Source organism: Akebia trifoliata, chromosome 15 (assembly GCF_017979445.1).
Source record: "Akebia trifoliata isolate Shusen 1 chromosome 15, ASM1797944v1, whole genome shotgun sequence".
Lineage (NCBI taxonomy): Eukaryota > Viridiplantae > Streptophyta > Magnoliopsida > Ranunculales > Lardizabalaceae > Akebia > Akebia trifoliata.
The window spans coordinates 7,536,254-7,553,959 of record NC_141389.1 but is presented as its reverse complement, the minus strand read 5'-3'; the positions used below and the strand labels follow the sequence as shown (position 1 = coordinate 7,553,959).

Below are 17,706 nucleotides of genomic sequence, written 5' to 3'. Positions count from 1 at the left end.
GGATAACAGGGAGGCAGCAATAACAGGGTTCCCCACCCCGTAGTTCCTGTTGAAGACGTGGTTGAAACGGGGCCAAAAATTGTTGTTCTCATTTCCATCCTAGAAGAAGGCCCCATGACTCCTCCAAGAGAATGCTGCTTCTTCCAAGGAAGTCATAAGGTCACTAGGACCCTTTTACTCAGACTCCCACGGGGGGAAGGGCTCCTTAAGCTCTTCCTTATTAGCCAGCGTCTCTTACATGGCTGGAGCTTGGCAACAAGGCTGTGTTCCCTGATAGCGTCTGAGCTGTGCACCACCTGAGCACGAATCTCCTCAGGAAGCTTTGTAGGAGCAACAACAATAGAAACAACAGAGGCATAAGCAGAAGTAAAATCAGGAGCAGTCTGCTCTCTACGCACCAATGTCAGCTAACCTCCTTCTTTAGTATGGGTGGAGGCACGTGGGACCAGATTCTTCATCTACTTTTTCTTACCTTGGTTAGAGGGAGGAGTAGCCCTGACAGCAGGGGTGAAGAGAGAGGATACTTCGAGAAATCAATATTCATAGTGTCGGAGGACCCTAAGGGGGATAGAGGGGAGGGAATGGCAGGTACAAAGATAAAGAAAGAAGGAAAATTTTTCGAGATCTATTTGGCCTGAACAAAGGGAGCTTGTTATGCAAGTAGCAAAAGCAAAGAACAAGGGGAATGATAGATTTGATTTCCTTCGATCACATCGTCGGTCACCATGGTTTGGAGACCTACTACCACTAGCCCCTGTAGACACCCCATTTTTGCATCTACCTGACTTGGCGATTTGTCACTCGGTTGTTGTGGATTCCTAATGATAAGCGCAAAGAACTCAAAAGTTTGTAAGAAGCTTCTTCCAATTCTATTTGTCTTCTAACCCTTTTCTCTCTCTCTTTCTCTCCTTGCCACGGGACATAGAATTACACACGCTTAAGATCGCTACACCATACACTCGATTAGAAAGCACGTATGTTTAGGTTCGCTATACATTTTGATTACTTAGAGACCTCCCTACGCTAGGAAAATATGACCTCGATACTTAGAAATAATCACGTTGGGACTGAAAGAAACCTTACGCCAAAATTCGTAAAAATCTGTAAAAATAAATAAATGACAAAAATAACCCCCATGAATTTTGGACCTCTGAAAAATCTCGAAAATAACTCCATTGCATTCAAAGCATGATTTCGAGTCCAACGGGATCCAAATCGATGAAATCAAAAAAATTTATGAAAAATCACAAAATGACCGAAACACCCCTTGATGTCCGACTCTTAGAAACCTTGACGCTTAGGAAAACGCAATTAAAAAATTAAAAAATTTTAGGAAAAACCTCAACTAATCAAAATTTAATTAAAATTAAAAAAGAATCAATTAAAATTCACAATCAAATAAAAAATTTTCAAATTGAAAATAACCATTAAACTAAAATTAAAATTTAATCGACAATTTAAAATTTAAGATCAATTTAAAATTTAAAATTAAATCAAAAATCAATTTTAAATTCAAATTAAAGGCCAATTAACCAATCCTAATTAAAATTCTATCAAAACCCAACTAAAGTCAATCAATGAATTAAAAAAATCAAAATCCAAGCTCAAATTAAACTCAATCGACCAATCAAGACCAAAAAAATCAAGATGAAAAATAAAATTAAATTAACCATTAGAGGATAAAAATAAAATTAAAATCAACCATTCAAAATTAAAAAAATAAAAATAACATTAATCAACCATTCAAAATTAGATTACACTAGAAATTGAAAGAAAAAAAAAAAAAATAATTGACCAATCACAAACCCATCAATGAGGGACTACTAAGGTGGGTAGTATGAGATCAATAGCTCTTATTCTTCTAAGGGAAACGTGAGAAACAAAGAAGGAAGTAAAAGAAAAAAAATAGAAAGAAAAAAACGTAGAAACAAAAATATAGAAACTATAGGTCTGTGTGGATACAAGAGCCAGAAGTACTTAAAACATAAGGGTGCGATTGATTGCGCTTCAAAACGCAAATTTACCGGCGTTTGCGTTAAAACGCGGGATTTTTTTTTTTTGAGTGTTTAATACAGCGTTAAAACGCTGCGTTTTGAAATTTTTAACGCAATTTTGTAATATTTACCGCTGTTTTGAAAAAGCGGATGTGAGGAGCTTCGCGGAATAGCGTTAAAACGCGATGATGTGAAAAGACTATTATGCCCTTCGACTTTTTTAACATTTACATCACTGTCCGCGATTTAACCTCGTTCACACTTCACCCTTCGATTTCACAGTCGACTGATCTCATTGAAGACGACGACCAGCCGACCGATCTCATCGACGACGACGACCATAAATCACCGATCTAACCCTTTGACGACAACGACGACACCGGTTTCTTTGTTCAAACGAAACCCATCGACGACGACGACGCTAGCTTCGGTCAAACGAAACCCACCGTTGATCGACACCATTCATCTCTGTGAGCTCTCTCTCTCTATCTCATCGATTTCACTATCTCTTTGTTGATGAAATTGCATATTAATAGAAACTATTCTGTTAGGATTGTAATTTTTTGGTTGATTTTTATTAAAATAAATTTTTGTTAGAAATATTTGTGAATGATTGTTGTTGATTAACGCCTCTTAGAAATTTTTTTGTTAGAAATTGCATCGATTAACGCCTTTTAGAAATTTTTGTTGGAAACAAGCAATAATTGTTAGAATAGGATCCAAACATTTGGGATATTGAAATTGCTTGGGCCTTTACAACGTTGGGATTTCAGCTTTGGGGAGGATTTTCTTACATATGACTTTGGAAATTTCTCCCCAATTCAATGAGAGTAGTAGCTCACCTTAGAAAAAATTTCAGCTTTGGGGAGGATTTTCATGAATGACGAGATCATGCCATGTCCACAGCTTTAGAAAAAATTTCAGCTTTAATTTCAAAGCTTTTCTATTATTCTTTCTGCTCATGATGCTTACGCCTATGTTTCTGTCATCCAATGACTAAGTGCCATGTCGACTAATACCACTATCTTTTAACCAATGAGATCATGCCATGTGGACTATTGTAACTTTGTCATACATTCGTGGCTCATCCTGCATTAGGAATCGAACTTATCTAATATTCTGATCCAACATTTATGGATTATTTTATTCCAATACAATCCAACTGCAATAAGGATTGGAATATAATTAAACTTGAGGCTGCAAATGCTCCTTGTAAAGAGATTCCATTTTTTAATATTTTTAATTATTAAAATATATTGACTTTTTAATTTTTTTACTAATAATATGAAGTACTGTTCATCGGCCAACTAGATCATTTATTAGCTAATGTGTCTTAATTAGTGAAAGGGATGAAGCTATGTTATATTACAAACTCCCTGAGTCTTCTCCAAAAACTCGACAGAGTTGATTAGATCATCCTAAAGTCGACAAAAGAGTTATGTGCTGAACTTTAATTTTTTTGGGTGAATTACCATTTTGTGAGTTGAAAATGAATTATTTATGATTTCAGCTAACTGTTCATTTTATTATCAAAACATGAATGGTCCTGACTAACCACAGTTTAAGTTGTTGGAGAAGACTTAAGGAGTTTGTAATATAACATACATTCATCCCTTTCACTAATTAAGACACATTAGCTAGTAAATGATCTACAGTTTAACTACCTAGAAGACCCCGAAATGGGATATGATTTCTAGATCTATGAAAAAGTTGGTTGGGATTAAGACGTCGTACATTGTTGGAGGTAATTAGATTACCTAGGAGAACAAGTTCCAATTTATGTTTGCTTGATTTAGTACATATAATTGCAAGGTTGGTTTGGATTACGACATTATCCATTGTTGGGGGTAATTTTTGATTACCTAGGAGAACAAATTCCCATTTATGGTTGCTTGATTTCACACAGTTATAGAGAAAAAACATATGCTGCATGTGGGCTAGTTTTGTTGAGGACACTGTTTACTCAATTAGTAATTGGCCTCCATATGGACCTAGATTATGACAAGTTGCAATCCATAGACCATATGAATCATGTGTTTAAAAAACACATGACCATGTTGCGACGATGTGTCCCTTTCAAAGTTCAAATATAAAAGTAAAGAACTAAAGCTTTAGCTTTACGCAACTGTAATTCTGAATCTATAACCTTTAGTTTACTAGCGCATTGTGAATTGCAAGGAAGTAGACCAACTCCATATTGATTTTTTGAGATTTCCTTAGGATTATGAAAGCGCCCTCGATCCGTGGGGTGTGCGGATCCGCTTTTGACCCTTGAGGTTTGGAAGTCGCCACCTAGTTATTATGGTCTAGGAACCGATCAATGACTCTAAATAGATAAGAACTAATCTAAAATAGAAAATTTGAATTCGGGGATCATGTTACGGGGTTGGAAGGTGTTAGGCACCAACCCCGCCCAGCCAAAGCCGGTCTCTACTAACTTCCCAAATAAATTACATTGCTAAAAACCTAGATAATAATAAAAAAATAATAAAAAAAATATACCTTTCCGATTGCAAATACTTTGTTCCCTCAGATCCGACAAAAGTTGCTCCTTGTACCGTACTCCCTTGCTTCGTTCTGTTTTCGGATTTGATTTCCGATCTCCGAGGCAAGGTATCTCTTCTTTCTTGGATCTGAATTCTTCAAGTTTATTATGGATTTTGGGATGTTTTTGAAAGGCTTTTAGGTGTTCTTTAGGCTAAAATCAAAGGAGGGATGTTAGGTAAGGAGTTGGGGTTCCAAAACTAGGGTTTACGGGAGGCTAGAGGGGCTTCTAGACCTATTTCTCTTAGGATTTTTTATTTGATACGAAAATAGGGTGTGAGCACCTCTATTTATAGATTTTTTTAGGGGTTGATTTGGATAGAGTTAGTATTTAATTAGAGTTGTGTTTTAGTTAGACTTGTTTTAGGTAGAATTGTGTTTTAATTAGAATTATTTTAGATAGAATTGTTTTTAAGTTAGAACTCTATTAGATAGAGTTATTATTTAATTAGAATTCTATTATGACTTTTGGTCTTATTTGATTGACTTTTAATGTTTTGACTTTGGTCTTAATTGATTGACTTTTAATATCTTGACTTCAGTCTTGCTTAATTGACTTTAATTTTGACTTCAGTCTCACTTGATTGACTTTAATACCTTGACCTTAGTCTTGCTTGATTTACTTTAAATTTTTGGAGAACCCCCTCCATTATTTCTTTAATTCTTTGGACCCCCCAAATGGAGGGGTCCTTAAAGAAATATCTCACGAACCCTCAACAATTTTACTTGAAAGCCCAATTGATCGATTTTTTAGTTCAAATTTTTAATTTAATTTCATCAATGTTTTACTTTAATTATTTAATGTTTTATTTATTAATTTCGAATTTTTTTATTATGAAAATTATGAAATTACCGTTTTACCCCCAGAGAGGACTTTTCACGTTTCAAGTCGGTTTTTAATGTTCTTGGATGTTTTAGAATCGATTTTTCGTAAGGAATTCAATGGAAATATTAGTTTTTGTTATTTATAAATTTTTTTGTATGAAATGGTTGTGAACTTAATGAGGGGCATTTTCGTAATTTTGTCGAATTCTGTTAAAATTGGTGAAATGATTTATTTGGTTTCGATTTGTTGTTTTATGTGTTTGAGAGAGTTTTCCTAAGCGTAACGTAGGCTCTAGGGTTATTTTGAGGTTAGGGGTATTTTGGTAATTTGATCATTTTTAGTGATTTTTATCGTGAAGCTTCTTTTTGGTTTGCAAGATGATGATTTCTATGTTTCTGGGGTCGTATTTTCCTAGCGTAGCGTGGTTTCTACAGTTTTATCAGTTCGAGATACCTCATCCGGATTTCTGAAACATATCTGGTAACAAAATAAAGCAATGGAATACACATTCATCATTGGGAATCATTGCGATCGGGTAGACGAGTTGATTAATCAGGCGAGTGCAAAATGGGGTGTCTACAGATCACAACCGGTGTTGCGATATGCTGTCTGAACATCTTGACATAGCCACTCCTTTTTGAGGTTTTGACATCCACAACGAACATTAACCTTACAAGAGGGAGTTGACAAGGGAATAAAATAAAAATTAGATAAATAAAAAAGTAGAATTGTTGTTATAGTTGTTAAAATGTTTAGAATAGGATCCAAACTCTGTTATTTGAATCTTGTATTGATACACATTGATTTGTTCTAAACATTAGTACTGTTATCCAAACTCTGTTAGAAACAAGCAATTTTTGTTAGAAATTGCATCTATTTGGAAAAATAACTTGGTTTTACTTATTTTAATTATGTCGATGAGAGTTATATAAATTTTTTATTTTTCAAAACTAATCTAAAGGGGGTTAAGAGATCATTTTCAAACTATGGCCACTAGTTATACCCAAAAATAAGCTTACTTTCTGGATTGAAGAGCAAGAAGCTTTACTAGTGTAATCAGCAAAATCCTAATATGGATTGAGAATTTCTCAAGTATATATCTTTCTCCTTCCATATGTTAAAAAAACAAAAATTATGATTGATTGTACATGATTAATTTGAGTGCGAGTTGTTCTAAGTTCTCCTTATTTAAATTTTAGATTTTCTTACATTTATTGTATGTATTGTTCATGCACTAGTAGAGCTAGACCAATTCCCTGTGTATTGGATCCAAACCACAAGTGGGTTTTCCTTATAATATATATGTCTTCTCTAGAGTCCAACGTTGTTGGATAATATTGAAGTATCTTTTACACTTCATATCATGTATGTTTTGTTATTACAGATCTTGAATCGTGAGGTATTTCTAATATGTTCCCTCAAGTTTGACTCCCCAGTACTGACAATGTTGAGCTTGTCATGCAAAGGAATCAAACAGAAAATATATATATATATATAACCCCTTTGAGAACTCATGAGAGGACTGAATCCGTCATGGAAGTCCATACTGAGAACTTGGTTGAATCCTTTTATAATAAGGCTGGTTTTGTTATAGAAGGATGAGCTCTTCCAACCACCAAAGGATAAGGCATAGATGATGTATGAACTCTTCTAACCCCTTGGGATAAGGCTTTGAATCTGTTCTTTGAATCTTGTATTGATACACATTGATTTGTATATTTAGTGTAATTATATATTTATAGGGGTATTTTAGTAATTTTTGATGCATTCTGCATACATTATGTTGGATTGTGTATTATGCAGGTATTTTGTTTATTAGGAAAATTTTATATGTCTATTTTTAAGAGGAGATGCTGCCGAAATTTCTATAGAATTATAAATTTTTTTTATAATTTTTTATAGATTTATAAACATTTTAAAATTAAAATAATTATTTTTTTAATTTTTTATATAATTTTATTATATTTATATATATTTAGTGTAATTATATATGTATAGGGGTATTCTGGTAATTTTTATGCATTCTGGTTGCATTATCAACCTTAAGGGCATTCTGATCATTTTACCCTACTACAGCAGATTTTAGAAGCTGTATCAAACAGTCCACAGTCAGATTTTAGTCAACAGCACAACAGTTTTAAAAAGCTCTATCAAACAAGTTTTGTAGCTTTTCAGATTCTGACAGCAGATTCAGACAGCAGATTCTAACAACAGAAGCTGACAGTAGTTTTAAGAAGCTGAATCAATTAGCACCTAAGTATTTTCATAAGTACTTTTTGAAGTACTGTCTGGAGTAGGTGGATAACTGCTGTGTGTTTGGATGCAGGTTCTAAAAAGTACTATCAGAAGTACTTTTGATAGAGTTTTGTGTTTGGAAACTATTTTGAATTATGTTAAAATGATTAAATTGCCTTTACAAGTATCAGTTATTATTTTTAACATTATAACTCAACAAATTATTAATAAAAAGAAATAAAAGTTATTGTTTTTATTCATAAAAACTAATATAAACACCCAATAATTATAAACAAATAGAAGATATTGTGAGCAAATATATACAACCACTAAAAATATGACGAAGCTTTCACCATATCAATAGATAGTAAATTTGTGTGTAATTGTTCACATTAATCTTACAATAAGAAAATTTAAACTATGGTTGAAATGTTCATGGATAAATCATTGAGTGAGCAATTGGGAGAGCTAGAAATCCAAATTCAAATGCTACACTAAAATGCTACCACCACATCAATGGATAATAATAAAATATTATTTAATTGCATTTTTGAGGGTATGCTTGTAATTTTCAAATTTTATGAAGGGCATAATTGTCCCAAATGCTACACCAAAAAGCTACTACCACATCAATGGATAGTAATATAATATCACTGCAATTGCATTTTTTAGGGTATGCTTGTAATTTTCAAAATTTATGAGGGGTATACTTGTCCCAAATGTTACACCAAAAGGTTACCACCATATCAATGGATAGTAATATAATATTATTTCAATTGCCTTTTTTAGGGTAGGTTTGTAATTTTCAAAATTTATGAGGGCCATACTTGTCCCAATCCTGTCATTTTGACAATGTTTTGTGGCTCCGTGCAAGAGTAGTTTAGAGAAGTAGTACCATTGGTATTCCATGAAAAAGCACGAAAATGACTCCACAGTAAAGTAGTTATTTCTAGGAGTTATTTATCCAAACACCTTTAAAGTGCTTCTGACTCCCCGCAAAAGTCAGAAGTACTTAGAAAAGTCAATCCACACAGGCCCTATGTTTCTATAAAAGAGACATCCTTTACTCTCTCCGGTTCTCTTGAACTCACGCGGCCTAACTATTCTCACAATCCAACCCCTCTCTTGATCAACTTTTGTTCTCCTCAACTTCTCTCTCACAAACAACAAGAATAGGAGATATATAAGAAACGCAGGAAAAAAGAAAGAGGAAAAAGTGTAGAAGAAGAGGGAATTCACCTCCCTTTTCAACCATTACAGTAACCCCAATCATCTTTTTTCCTTCTCCTTTTGACGCCCCATTACAACAGCCAATCATCTACTTCCTCCCCTTTATCAACCATTAGCGCATTAGTTATTCTCTTCTCCTCTTCAATCTGCAGCAGCGCCATCTCCATTGACACCATTAAAACCAGCCCCCTACCTTCACATTTTCTTCTTCTTCCCAACCCTTCTTCAGCCCTAAACATCCTCTAGCAGCCCCTATTACAACCCGCCTTGCTCTCTCATGTTCTGCCCTACAACGTCCCACCTCACCTCCCTTACAGCACCTTCAGTCCCAAACGTCCTCCATTAGCAGTCTTCATTACAGTACCTTCAACCCCACTTCTATCATCTGAAGAAACGCAACCCAAACTCACACTCTTATCTCACTCATCTCTTCTTCAAGCCAACCAAGCACCCACCTTCTTTATCTTCTTCCAACGTCTTCAAGTTCTACTGCCCATATTCTTTTATCGTCCCAACCAACAGTTATATCCATCTCTCTCCCTGTTTAATATCCAACAACCCACAAACCCTAAGTCCCTTCTTCTTCTTCTCTATCCATAGTCGAAATCAGTATCACTTTCCTTTTCATTACCTCTACACATAACCCAATAGAAAATCGAGACCCTCTCACTCCCTCTTTCACTCATAAGTCCAACAACCTAAGACGACATTCACAAGTTCTCCTTCACAAGTTTTCGTTGGATCAAATTGAAAGAATCACAACAGCCACGTTCATTCGTATCACGTATTCAATCTGTGCTTCTCTTCACTTGGAACTTTTTCAAAAGCAATCGAGTATTCCTGAAGGAACGCATCGCAACCCCCCATCTGGAAATAGAGGTAAGTTGGATTTTATTTTGTTTATCTTCTTATTATGATTCCTCTTATTTTTCTTGTTTTTATTTTGCGGATGATCATCCAATCTTCATTAGCACGTTTCTAACATCTGCTATGTATCCTATATTTTTTGGATTAAAAAAAAAATTGCATTTATGTGCGAATGGTTAACTCATTGATTTTTTGTGCACATAGAAAGTTTTAAAACCGAAATTTTTCAATAAAATTAGCGCGTGAGTCGACTCATTGATTTATGTGTATCTAGAAAACTTAAAATCAAACATTTTCAATAAAATAGGCACGTGACTTGACTCACTGATTTTTGTGTATATAGGAAACTTAAAATCAAACATTTTCAATAAAATAAGCACGTGAGTTGACTCATTGATTTTTGTGTACATTGGAGGTTTAAAGTCGAATTTTTCTATAAAATGGGCATGTGAGTTGACTCACTGATTTTGCGTACATAGGAGATTCAAAATCGGATTTTTTTGATAAAATATCATCAATGAGTCGACTCACTGATTTGTGCGCACGTGGCATTAAAATTGATTTTATTTTTTTCCTAAATGTGATTGTATCAATTCACTATTTTTTGGTGCCACGTAAGCCTTATCAATCATAGGATTCCATTATGTGAAATTCGAAGAATTCACGTGATAAAAATAAATTTTGAAAGAAATCATAATTTGCCAATTTTGGAGATTCTGTAGATTCAGCTTGTTCATTGATTTGTCAACTTTTCTAAAATCATGATTTTCTATTTTGGAAAACCATTCTTACAAATTTCTAATTTGGGACTCGTCAGATTTGAAAATTTCTATTTTGGAAAGTTTATTTTTTTAAGTTTTCAATTTGGGAATTTCTCATATTTTCATAAATTTCCAATTTAGGAAATTTCAAATTTCAAATTTAGAAATTCTATGAATTACCAAATTAGAAATTTCATATTCATGATTTTTTAATTTAGAAAATTTTCATAAATTCCTATTTTAATTAATTGGAAAAGTATTTGTGTAAGCAGGTTTTATTTGAAATATTGCCACGTGAGTTTTGAAACATGAGCTAGAATTAAGACTTTTTCAAATATTTTCATTTTTTTACGGAATTCGAGAAACCATGTATATTTGAGGATCATAAAAATGATGTTCTAGCCATCAAAACAAGTAACAAGAGTTATGATTTCAAGAGGTGGAAAGTGGTCAAGTTTAGGGCTGACTCTATCTCTATTTATATCAAGGGTTATGTTTTTTTTTCCTAAAAATTAAAAATGAAGGCTTTTACGTCATTTAGCATTAGTATATAAAAGATGACCAAGGTTAAGGGGCATGTTATCTATTTTTAACCGCAGAGGATTTCTCAAATATTCTCCAAAACCTCAAAAAAAAAAAAAAAAAAAAGTTTAAGGGGGGGACATGTCATCTATTTTAAACAACAGAGGATTTCTCAAATATTCTCCGAAACCTCACAAAAAAAATTATTAAAAAAAAAAAAGTTAATTTTGACATACCCTCACATTTAATGCATAATAGAGATATCCCCTCTGTTTTCAATCTGAATACATGCAAACTTTGACTTCATTCTGCCCTTAAAGACCAAAGTTGAAATGACAATCCCTTTCAAAAAGACAAAACTTCCCCTCTGGTTTATATGCACTTAATGGGAAATGGCCAAAGCCTCACTTTTCACATAAAGTCCAAATGGCCAAAACTACCCTCTGGTCTTCGATATGCACCACGAGAATTGGCGCACGATCCTCAGTCCAACGCATAAACTTAAAAAGACAAAATTACCCTCTCTTTATTTTCCAAGTTAAAAAATAATAATTTTGAACCAAGCTAACTTACTAAAATCTTACTAAAAGTCATTGGCCCACATGGATTATCACATTGAAAATTCAACACCACAGTCTTCTAGATTTTATGAAAAAACACATATTAACCAAAAATAAAATAAAATTCCTTACTACAAATTTAACCAATATATGTTTATAAAAAAAAAATTAAGTCCGTTTAAATGCTTCACTGATTCAAGAAAAAGTGGCTTGAATGAGTTAACTGAATTCGTTTTTTGCCTAATCAAAATTGATTTCAAAACTCCTCTAATGTTTTTAGGGAATAACGCAAATCTTACCATATATTTTTTAATCTAATATCCCTCATTTTTATTAATTTAAATATATTTTTATAGGTATAATATGGTTAGATACTTTCTTTAAACCAATTTTAGCTTAAGACAGGTCGTTTCATTCCATAAGTTGTACAAATACAACAATGGATAAAAGTTTCATTATCTTGTGGCATAAAAAAGTTAGGAAAATTAGTTGAAGTCCTTAAATTTAAGTTTTTGTAAATAGTCCCTAAGTTTTGAGCAGGCTCTAAATAGCCTACTTAGCAAACTTTTCTTTTCTCAATAGTCACTGAACCTCATCTCCTATATTTTTCACAATTGAATGTCCTAATCGTTCGAGCTCATCGTAATCATCCAAAAAAATTGGATTTTTGACATCTCAATCGAATTTCGAAGACTCTATTATGTTGGAAATGATTTAAAAAGGAAGAAGTCATTTTCAAAGGTTTTTTTTAAACATTTTAAAGATGAATGTGAAAAGTTAGGTTTTTGCACTTTTTTTCCTTAGTTTTTGGATGACAATAGATCGAGATAGTTCTTTCGGTTCGAAATGTCCTATCAAGCTATCACCAAAAACTTAGGGACTACTTATAAATAAATCCCTCCACCAAGGTTCTTTACGTAATTTTTCGCATTAAAATTTGATCCGATGTCACAAGGTTCTCTACAAGACAAATTTCTAAGAATTTCAATTTTTTTTTTTTTTTTTTTTTTTTTACAACAAAAGGTGAATTTTCATAGTTGTAATTAATTTTAAATTTGGGAGTTCGGTAGTTGTCAATTTTCAACACCTTGGATCAAGCATAATTTTTTATATTTTTTTGAATGTAAGTTTTTTCCATGAAATCTAGAAGGATGTAGTGTTAGATTTTCAGTGTGATAATTTATTTGAGCCCAATGACCCTTTGTAAGATTTGAAATCTTACGAGGTTAGTAAGGCTAACCTATTCAAAATCAATTTTTTTTTACTTGGAAAATAAAAAAGGGTAATTTTGTCCTTTTAAGTTCATACCTTGGAGTGAGAATTGTATATTGATTCACGTGATTGCATGTGGTAGACTAGAGGGTAGTTTTGGCCATTGGTCTTTAAGTGAAGAGTGAAGTCAAAGTGTGCATGGCACTGGATTGAAAACATAATGGTATCTCTATACTACAGGAAAATGAATTTTTAGTAGCATTGCATAACAAGGGTCTTGTCTTTGACCGTCGCTATATACTTGTTTTATATCCACGCGAGGGCACGAACATTTTTAAGCTTCCTTCTGTTGATCTGGTTTCTCTCTACTTCAGAGTTTAGATTATATAAGCCAAAGTCATTTTTGGATCCCTCCAACTTCGCGAGCTATCATCATCTTTGAGACTCTCTCTCTCCAAAATATCAACGTCTCTTTGATTTTCATCATCTTTCTTCTTATGTATATAAGAACCCACTTGTCAACACTTGTATATTCATTTGTCAAATTTCAATCTTTCTCTGTCTCTCTCTCTCTCTCTATCTCTCTCCGACTTTGAGGGTTTCAAAGGATTCTTCGTTGTTTCAGATCTTAGATTACTACAAAATCACTCAAAATTATCATCGATTGTGGTTCCTAACCTGATTTTAAACCATCAATTGTGATTTTTTTGTTGTTTCAGATCTCGTAGGATTACAAATTTGATTTTGAACCATCGATTGTGGGTTTATTCATATTTTTGAGCAAATCTGGTCTTTTGAATTTTGAAGCATCAATCACCCTTACATTCCATGGTTTCTAGTTTCAATTGTGGGTATTCGATCAGAGGTTGAAGGTTCAAAATCTCGGTGAGTTCCTTAGCTAAAGGTGCAAAAGGCTTAGAAATGAGTAAAAACTTTCTAAGTGGAAAACAATGAATTAAAGATGATGGCATTTAGGTATTTTCCTTTTAGTCTACTTAGGAGACTGATGTCAAGGATGGCATGTCAGCAATTTCAAAACATGGGTATCCCCATTATTTAGCAAAGCGTGAGGTGGCATTTATACAATTGCCCTCTTTTTTTTGTAAGGAGGGGCATGTCAGCAATTTCAAAAGATGGGTATCCTATTATTTAGCAAAGCGTGAGGTGGCATTTATACAATTGCCCTCTTTTTTTTGTAAGGAGGGGCATGTCAGCAATTTCAAAACATGGGTATCCCCATTATTTATCAAAGTGTGAGGTGGCATTTCTAAAATTACCCATTTTTTGATTCAGGGGGCTTTCAGCAATTTCAAAACATGGGTTCCCCATTATTTAGCAAAGCGTGAGAAGGTATGTCTAAAATGGCCCATATATTTTTTTAAAAGAATTCTCCTTAGTACGATGGCCACTACCGTAGCTAAAAGCCAAAAAGCAATTATCATATAGGGACGATCACTAGCGACCGCTGCTGTAAGACGAAGTTTATTTATTTTTTTGAAAATTACTGTATAGCGATGGGTTTTAACTTGGTTGACTGTCAGGCTGGTCGTTTGCTATATTTATTTATTTATTTGTGTGGTATTCAGAGAGAGAGAGAGAGAGAGAGAGAGAGAGGCAGGCATGGAAGGAAGCTCGCACACAATGACCACTGAACCTCTACCGGGAGATTCGTAAGCTTTTCTATAATTCTATAATATAATATAATTTTATTTTATTTTATTTTTTTTGTTTTCTTCCTTCCTAAGCCTTTAAGGGTAGATCAGTGCTCCTTGGGATAGACAGCTGCACTTTCCCATAAAAAGTGTATCTCGATGGAATTGTGTATCCCGAGGAGTGCAGGTCTATGGTTGTCGAACTTGTCACGTTAAATAGTCGATCGAGTTTGTCATGTGGGGTGGTCAAATTATCACAATTCAAAGATGAAAGATGTTAAAACAATGGAAAGCTGCTCTTTTGTCACATGGGAAATTTTATCTCTTTTTTTAATGGGTTATAAAATCATAGCAAAATTATTCTAACATTTAAATGCTGAATTTTTATTTATTTATTTATTATGAGTAATGGTTACTTCTCATACAAAGTTTTATACAGTGAACAATAAATCTCCATTCCTTGTAGGCTGACAAAGAATATAATCACAACTAGAATGAATTTCTCTTTTCCCCTACTATTAAATTTTCTTTAGAAATAGAAAAAATAACTGAAAGAAATCAATTTTTAGTTTTATTTGTGTTTTCTCACATGCCCATTTTATGCCCCACTGAAAATTCTAAATAATTTTCCACCCCTTATTCAAATTTTAGAGGTGATACGTAGCCTAGACTGTCTGTATAAAGAATTGAGATTTTCTATTAACTAATGGTTGTTCTAAGTTGCAGTTTAAATTATCGACTAGCTGCATGTTTTCTGTGAATTCGGACAATTGATTAAAACATTCATCAATTAATTCGACGAATTGCCAATTAACTCAGTCAGCAAATGTGAAAAAAGCTTATAAAATTTGATGGACCATGGCGGAAAAATTTCCATTGTCGAATTTTTTTCTTTTCGTCGAATCAAAACCGCCAAATTAATGAAGAATGCAAGAAATTTGATGGCTCTAAGCTGTCAAATCTAGGGAAAATCACAAGTTACAATGGCCCTAGGCCATCAAGTTTTGGTTTCCAAAATTCATAGGCCTTGACCCGTCAAATTTTCCTGTAGAATTTTTAGTTTTCATGTAGTGTAGGTCCTATACCAATTCCCAGTTTTTGATCTCTCTGACATGTTCTTGATCCAAAGTGGAGACAAGGTATGTTCATAGCAGCCTTCATAACTCCTTTAGGTGGGACTGTTGGAATATTAAATGCAATACTATAAGAAATCTCGGTAGTTGGAGTTATGAAGTAGGTGATTCCTTGTTCTCCTAATTTTCTAATTTTTGAAAGAATTTGAAGGATTTTGTGATAGTGGCGATCAAGTGTCCAAAATTTTCCTTTTTTTAGTTATTTTTATATTAAAAAAAAAAAAAAAAACAGAGTGATAGAAAAAACTTTTAGTTTTAATTGTCTCCTCAAATGCCATTTGTATCCTAATTACAGGATCACAAAAGAATCTATCAACAGGCTACGATGTCTGAAGTACGAGTTGTTCTGCATAGAAACGGACACCACATACGAAATAGACAAAATAATGGAGCGTAACAACATTCATATTCCTAGGGTACCACTATGGATGCGGGAGTACAAAGCTTCCAGTGAATGCTTTGATCCTGCAGTGGTATCAATTGGACCTTATCACCATGGCAAACCTAAGTTAGCGAGGATAGAAGAGCTCAAGATCATATCTGCTCGGCGATTTGTCACTGATTGTAAGTCTAGCATGTGTGATATCTACAGTAAGCTTGAATCTTTAACTAGTGAGGCTAAGAAGTACTACAATGATTCCATCATAGCTAATTTTGACGATGAAGCATTCACGGTCATGATGCTTTTGGATGGTTGCTTTATTTTGGAATTCATTCAACAGGTCGTGTATGGTAGTGGATGGAACATGTTCATGACATTAGGAAATGACATACCTTTGATATCTAGAGATTTGTTCTTGCTTGAGAACCAACTTCCGTTCCTAATTTTGAAGGAGTTGATGAAACAACTCTCGGACAGTGGCTCTGACCTTATGGTTCACAACTATATCAACTCAGAAATTAGCAAAACCTATGGGATGAGTTCATCACCATCTACTGGTCCCCGTCACATCCTCGACCTTTTTCGGACCAAACTAGTCGGTTACAAACCTATTTTTCATTCCCTGTCTAGGCAAGAGCGATGTGAGCGATCAAAGCGATCATACCCTCCAGTCAAGGAGCTTCTAGCTATGGGGATGACATTCAAGAAAAGGAATTCAATTTGTTTATGTGATGTTGAATTCCAAACTCATTTGCTAAGCGGAGAGCTATTACTTCCTCAAATAGAAATTAACCACTACACCAAAGACAGGTTTCTCAATTTAATTGCCTATGAATTGAATTGTGGTGTCCCTAAAAAGCATGCATTCATCGCCTTCATTTGTTTCCTAGATTCACTCATTGAGAATGCTGATGATGTGAAAGTGTTGTGCTCTGAGGGCATAATTTGCAATTACCTTGGCAGTGATGAGGAAGTGGCTAATCTCGTTGACCAATTGGCAACAGGATTGATTCCTGATCCTTTTGCCTATTTGAAAGTTGTACGTGAAATTCAATTGCATCTTCAAAAAAAGAGGATGGTCTACATAGCTAAACTCAAGCACACTTATTTTCGAAGCCCATGGTCTGCTATCTCTTCAATTGCTGGAGGTATTATTATCTTGCTAACTTCCTTCCAAACCTACTTCACAGTCTTTCCCCGGTGAAATCAAGCAAACTTATTTAGTAATCTTTAGACCAATATCACTTTCTTTATTCCAAGTTGTGTGTATGTATGTAATAAATAATACTATACTGTGCAACTCTGTGTTTAATTAAAGTAGTTTTCATCTACTTTCAAAGATTGTTGAGCAATGTTAGGCAAAAACTAATTTCAAAGAGACAGGTAGATTCTTTTCCTCCATAAATTAAACCTATATTGTAAACTTGCAGTTGAGATGACTGGACTTCATTACTTAAACCTTTTTTTTAAAAACCCAATTGACTTGAAACTATACCTGATGGATTTGGAAATTGAAGTCTAGCTTTGAACTCTCTGAGTTACATGTTATATATAATATTTTTTTTTTTAAACATAACTACAAATTTTCGAATATTTAATACATTTTAAAGAACTTTACTTCAGATTTATGGACCCCAAACTAAGGTTTTGGTATTTATGCAAACTACCACATTATTTCTTTTTCTTTATTAGGGAGCCTTCCAAATTTAGGTTTTGTAATGGCAACTAAAATAGATGTTGAAATGCATAGTTGGGGAGCACAAGATAAAATAATTTCAATTAGTGTAG

General features: G+C 33.8%; 1 protein-coding gene across 1 annotated transcript; it reads left to right on the top strand.

Moving 5' to 3' along the window:
• The first annotated feature begins 14,326 nt into the window (after positions 1-14,326).
• LOC147384168 (UPF0481 protein At3g47200-like) lies at positions 14,327-17,249 on the top strand. Its single transcript, XM_086426710.1, has 2 exons — positions 14,327-14,421; positions 15,832-17,249. The coding sequence occupies exons 1-2, from the start codon at positions 14,372-14,374 to the stop codon at positions 17,120-17,122; spliced, it is 1,341 nt and encodes a 446-aa protein (XP_086282836.1). The 5' UTR covers positions 14,327-14,371; the 3' UTR covers positions 17,123-17,249.
• Positions 17,250-17,706: the final 457 nt, after the last annotated feature.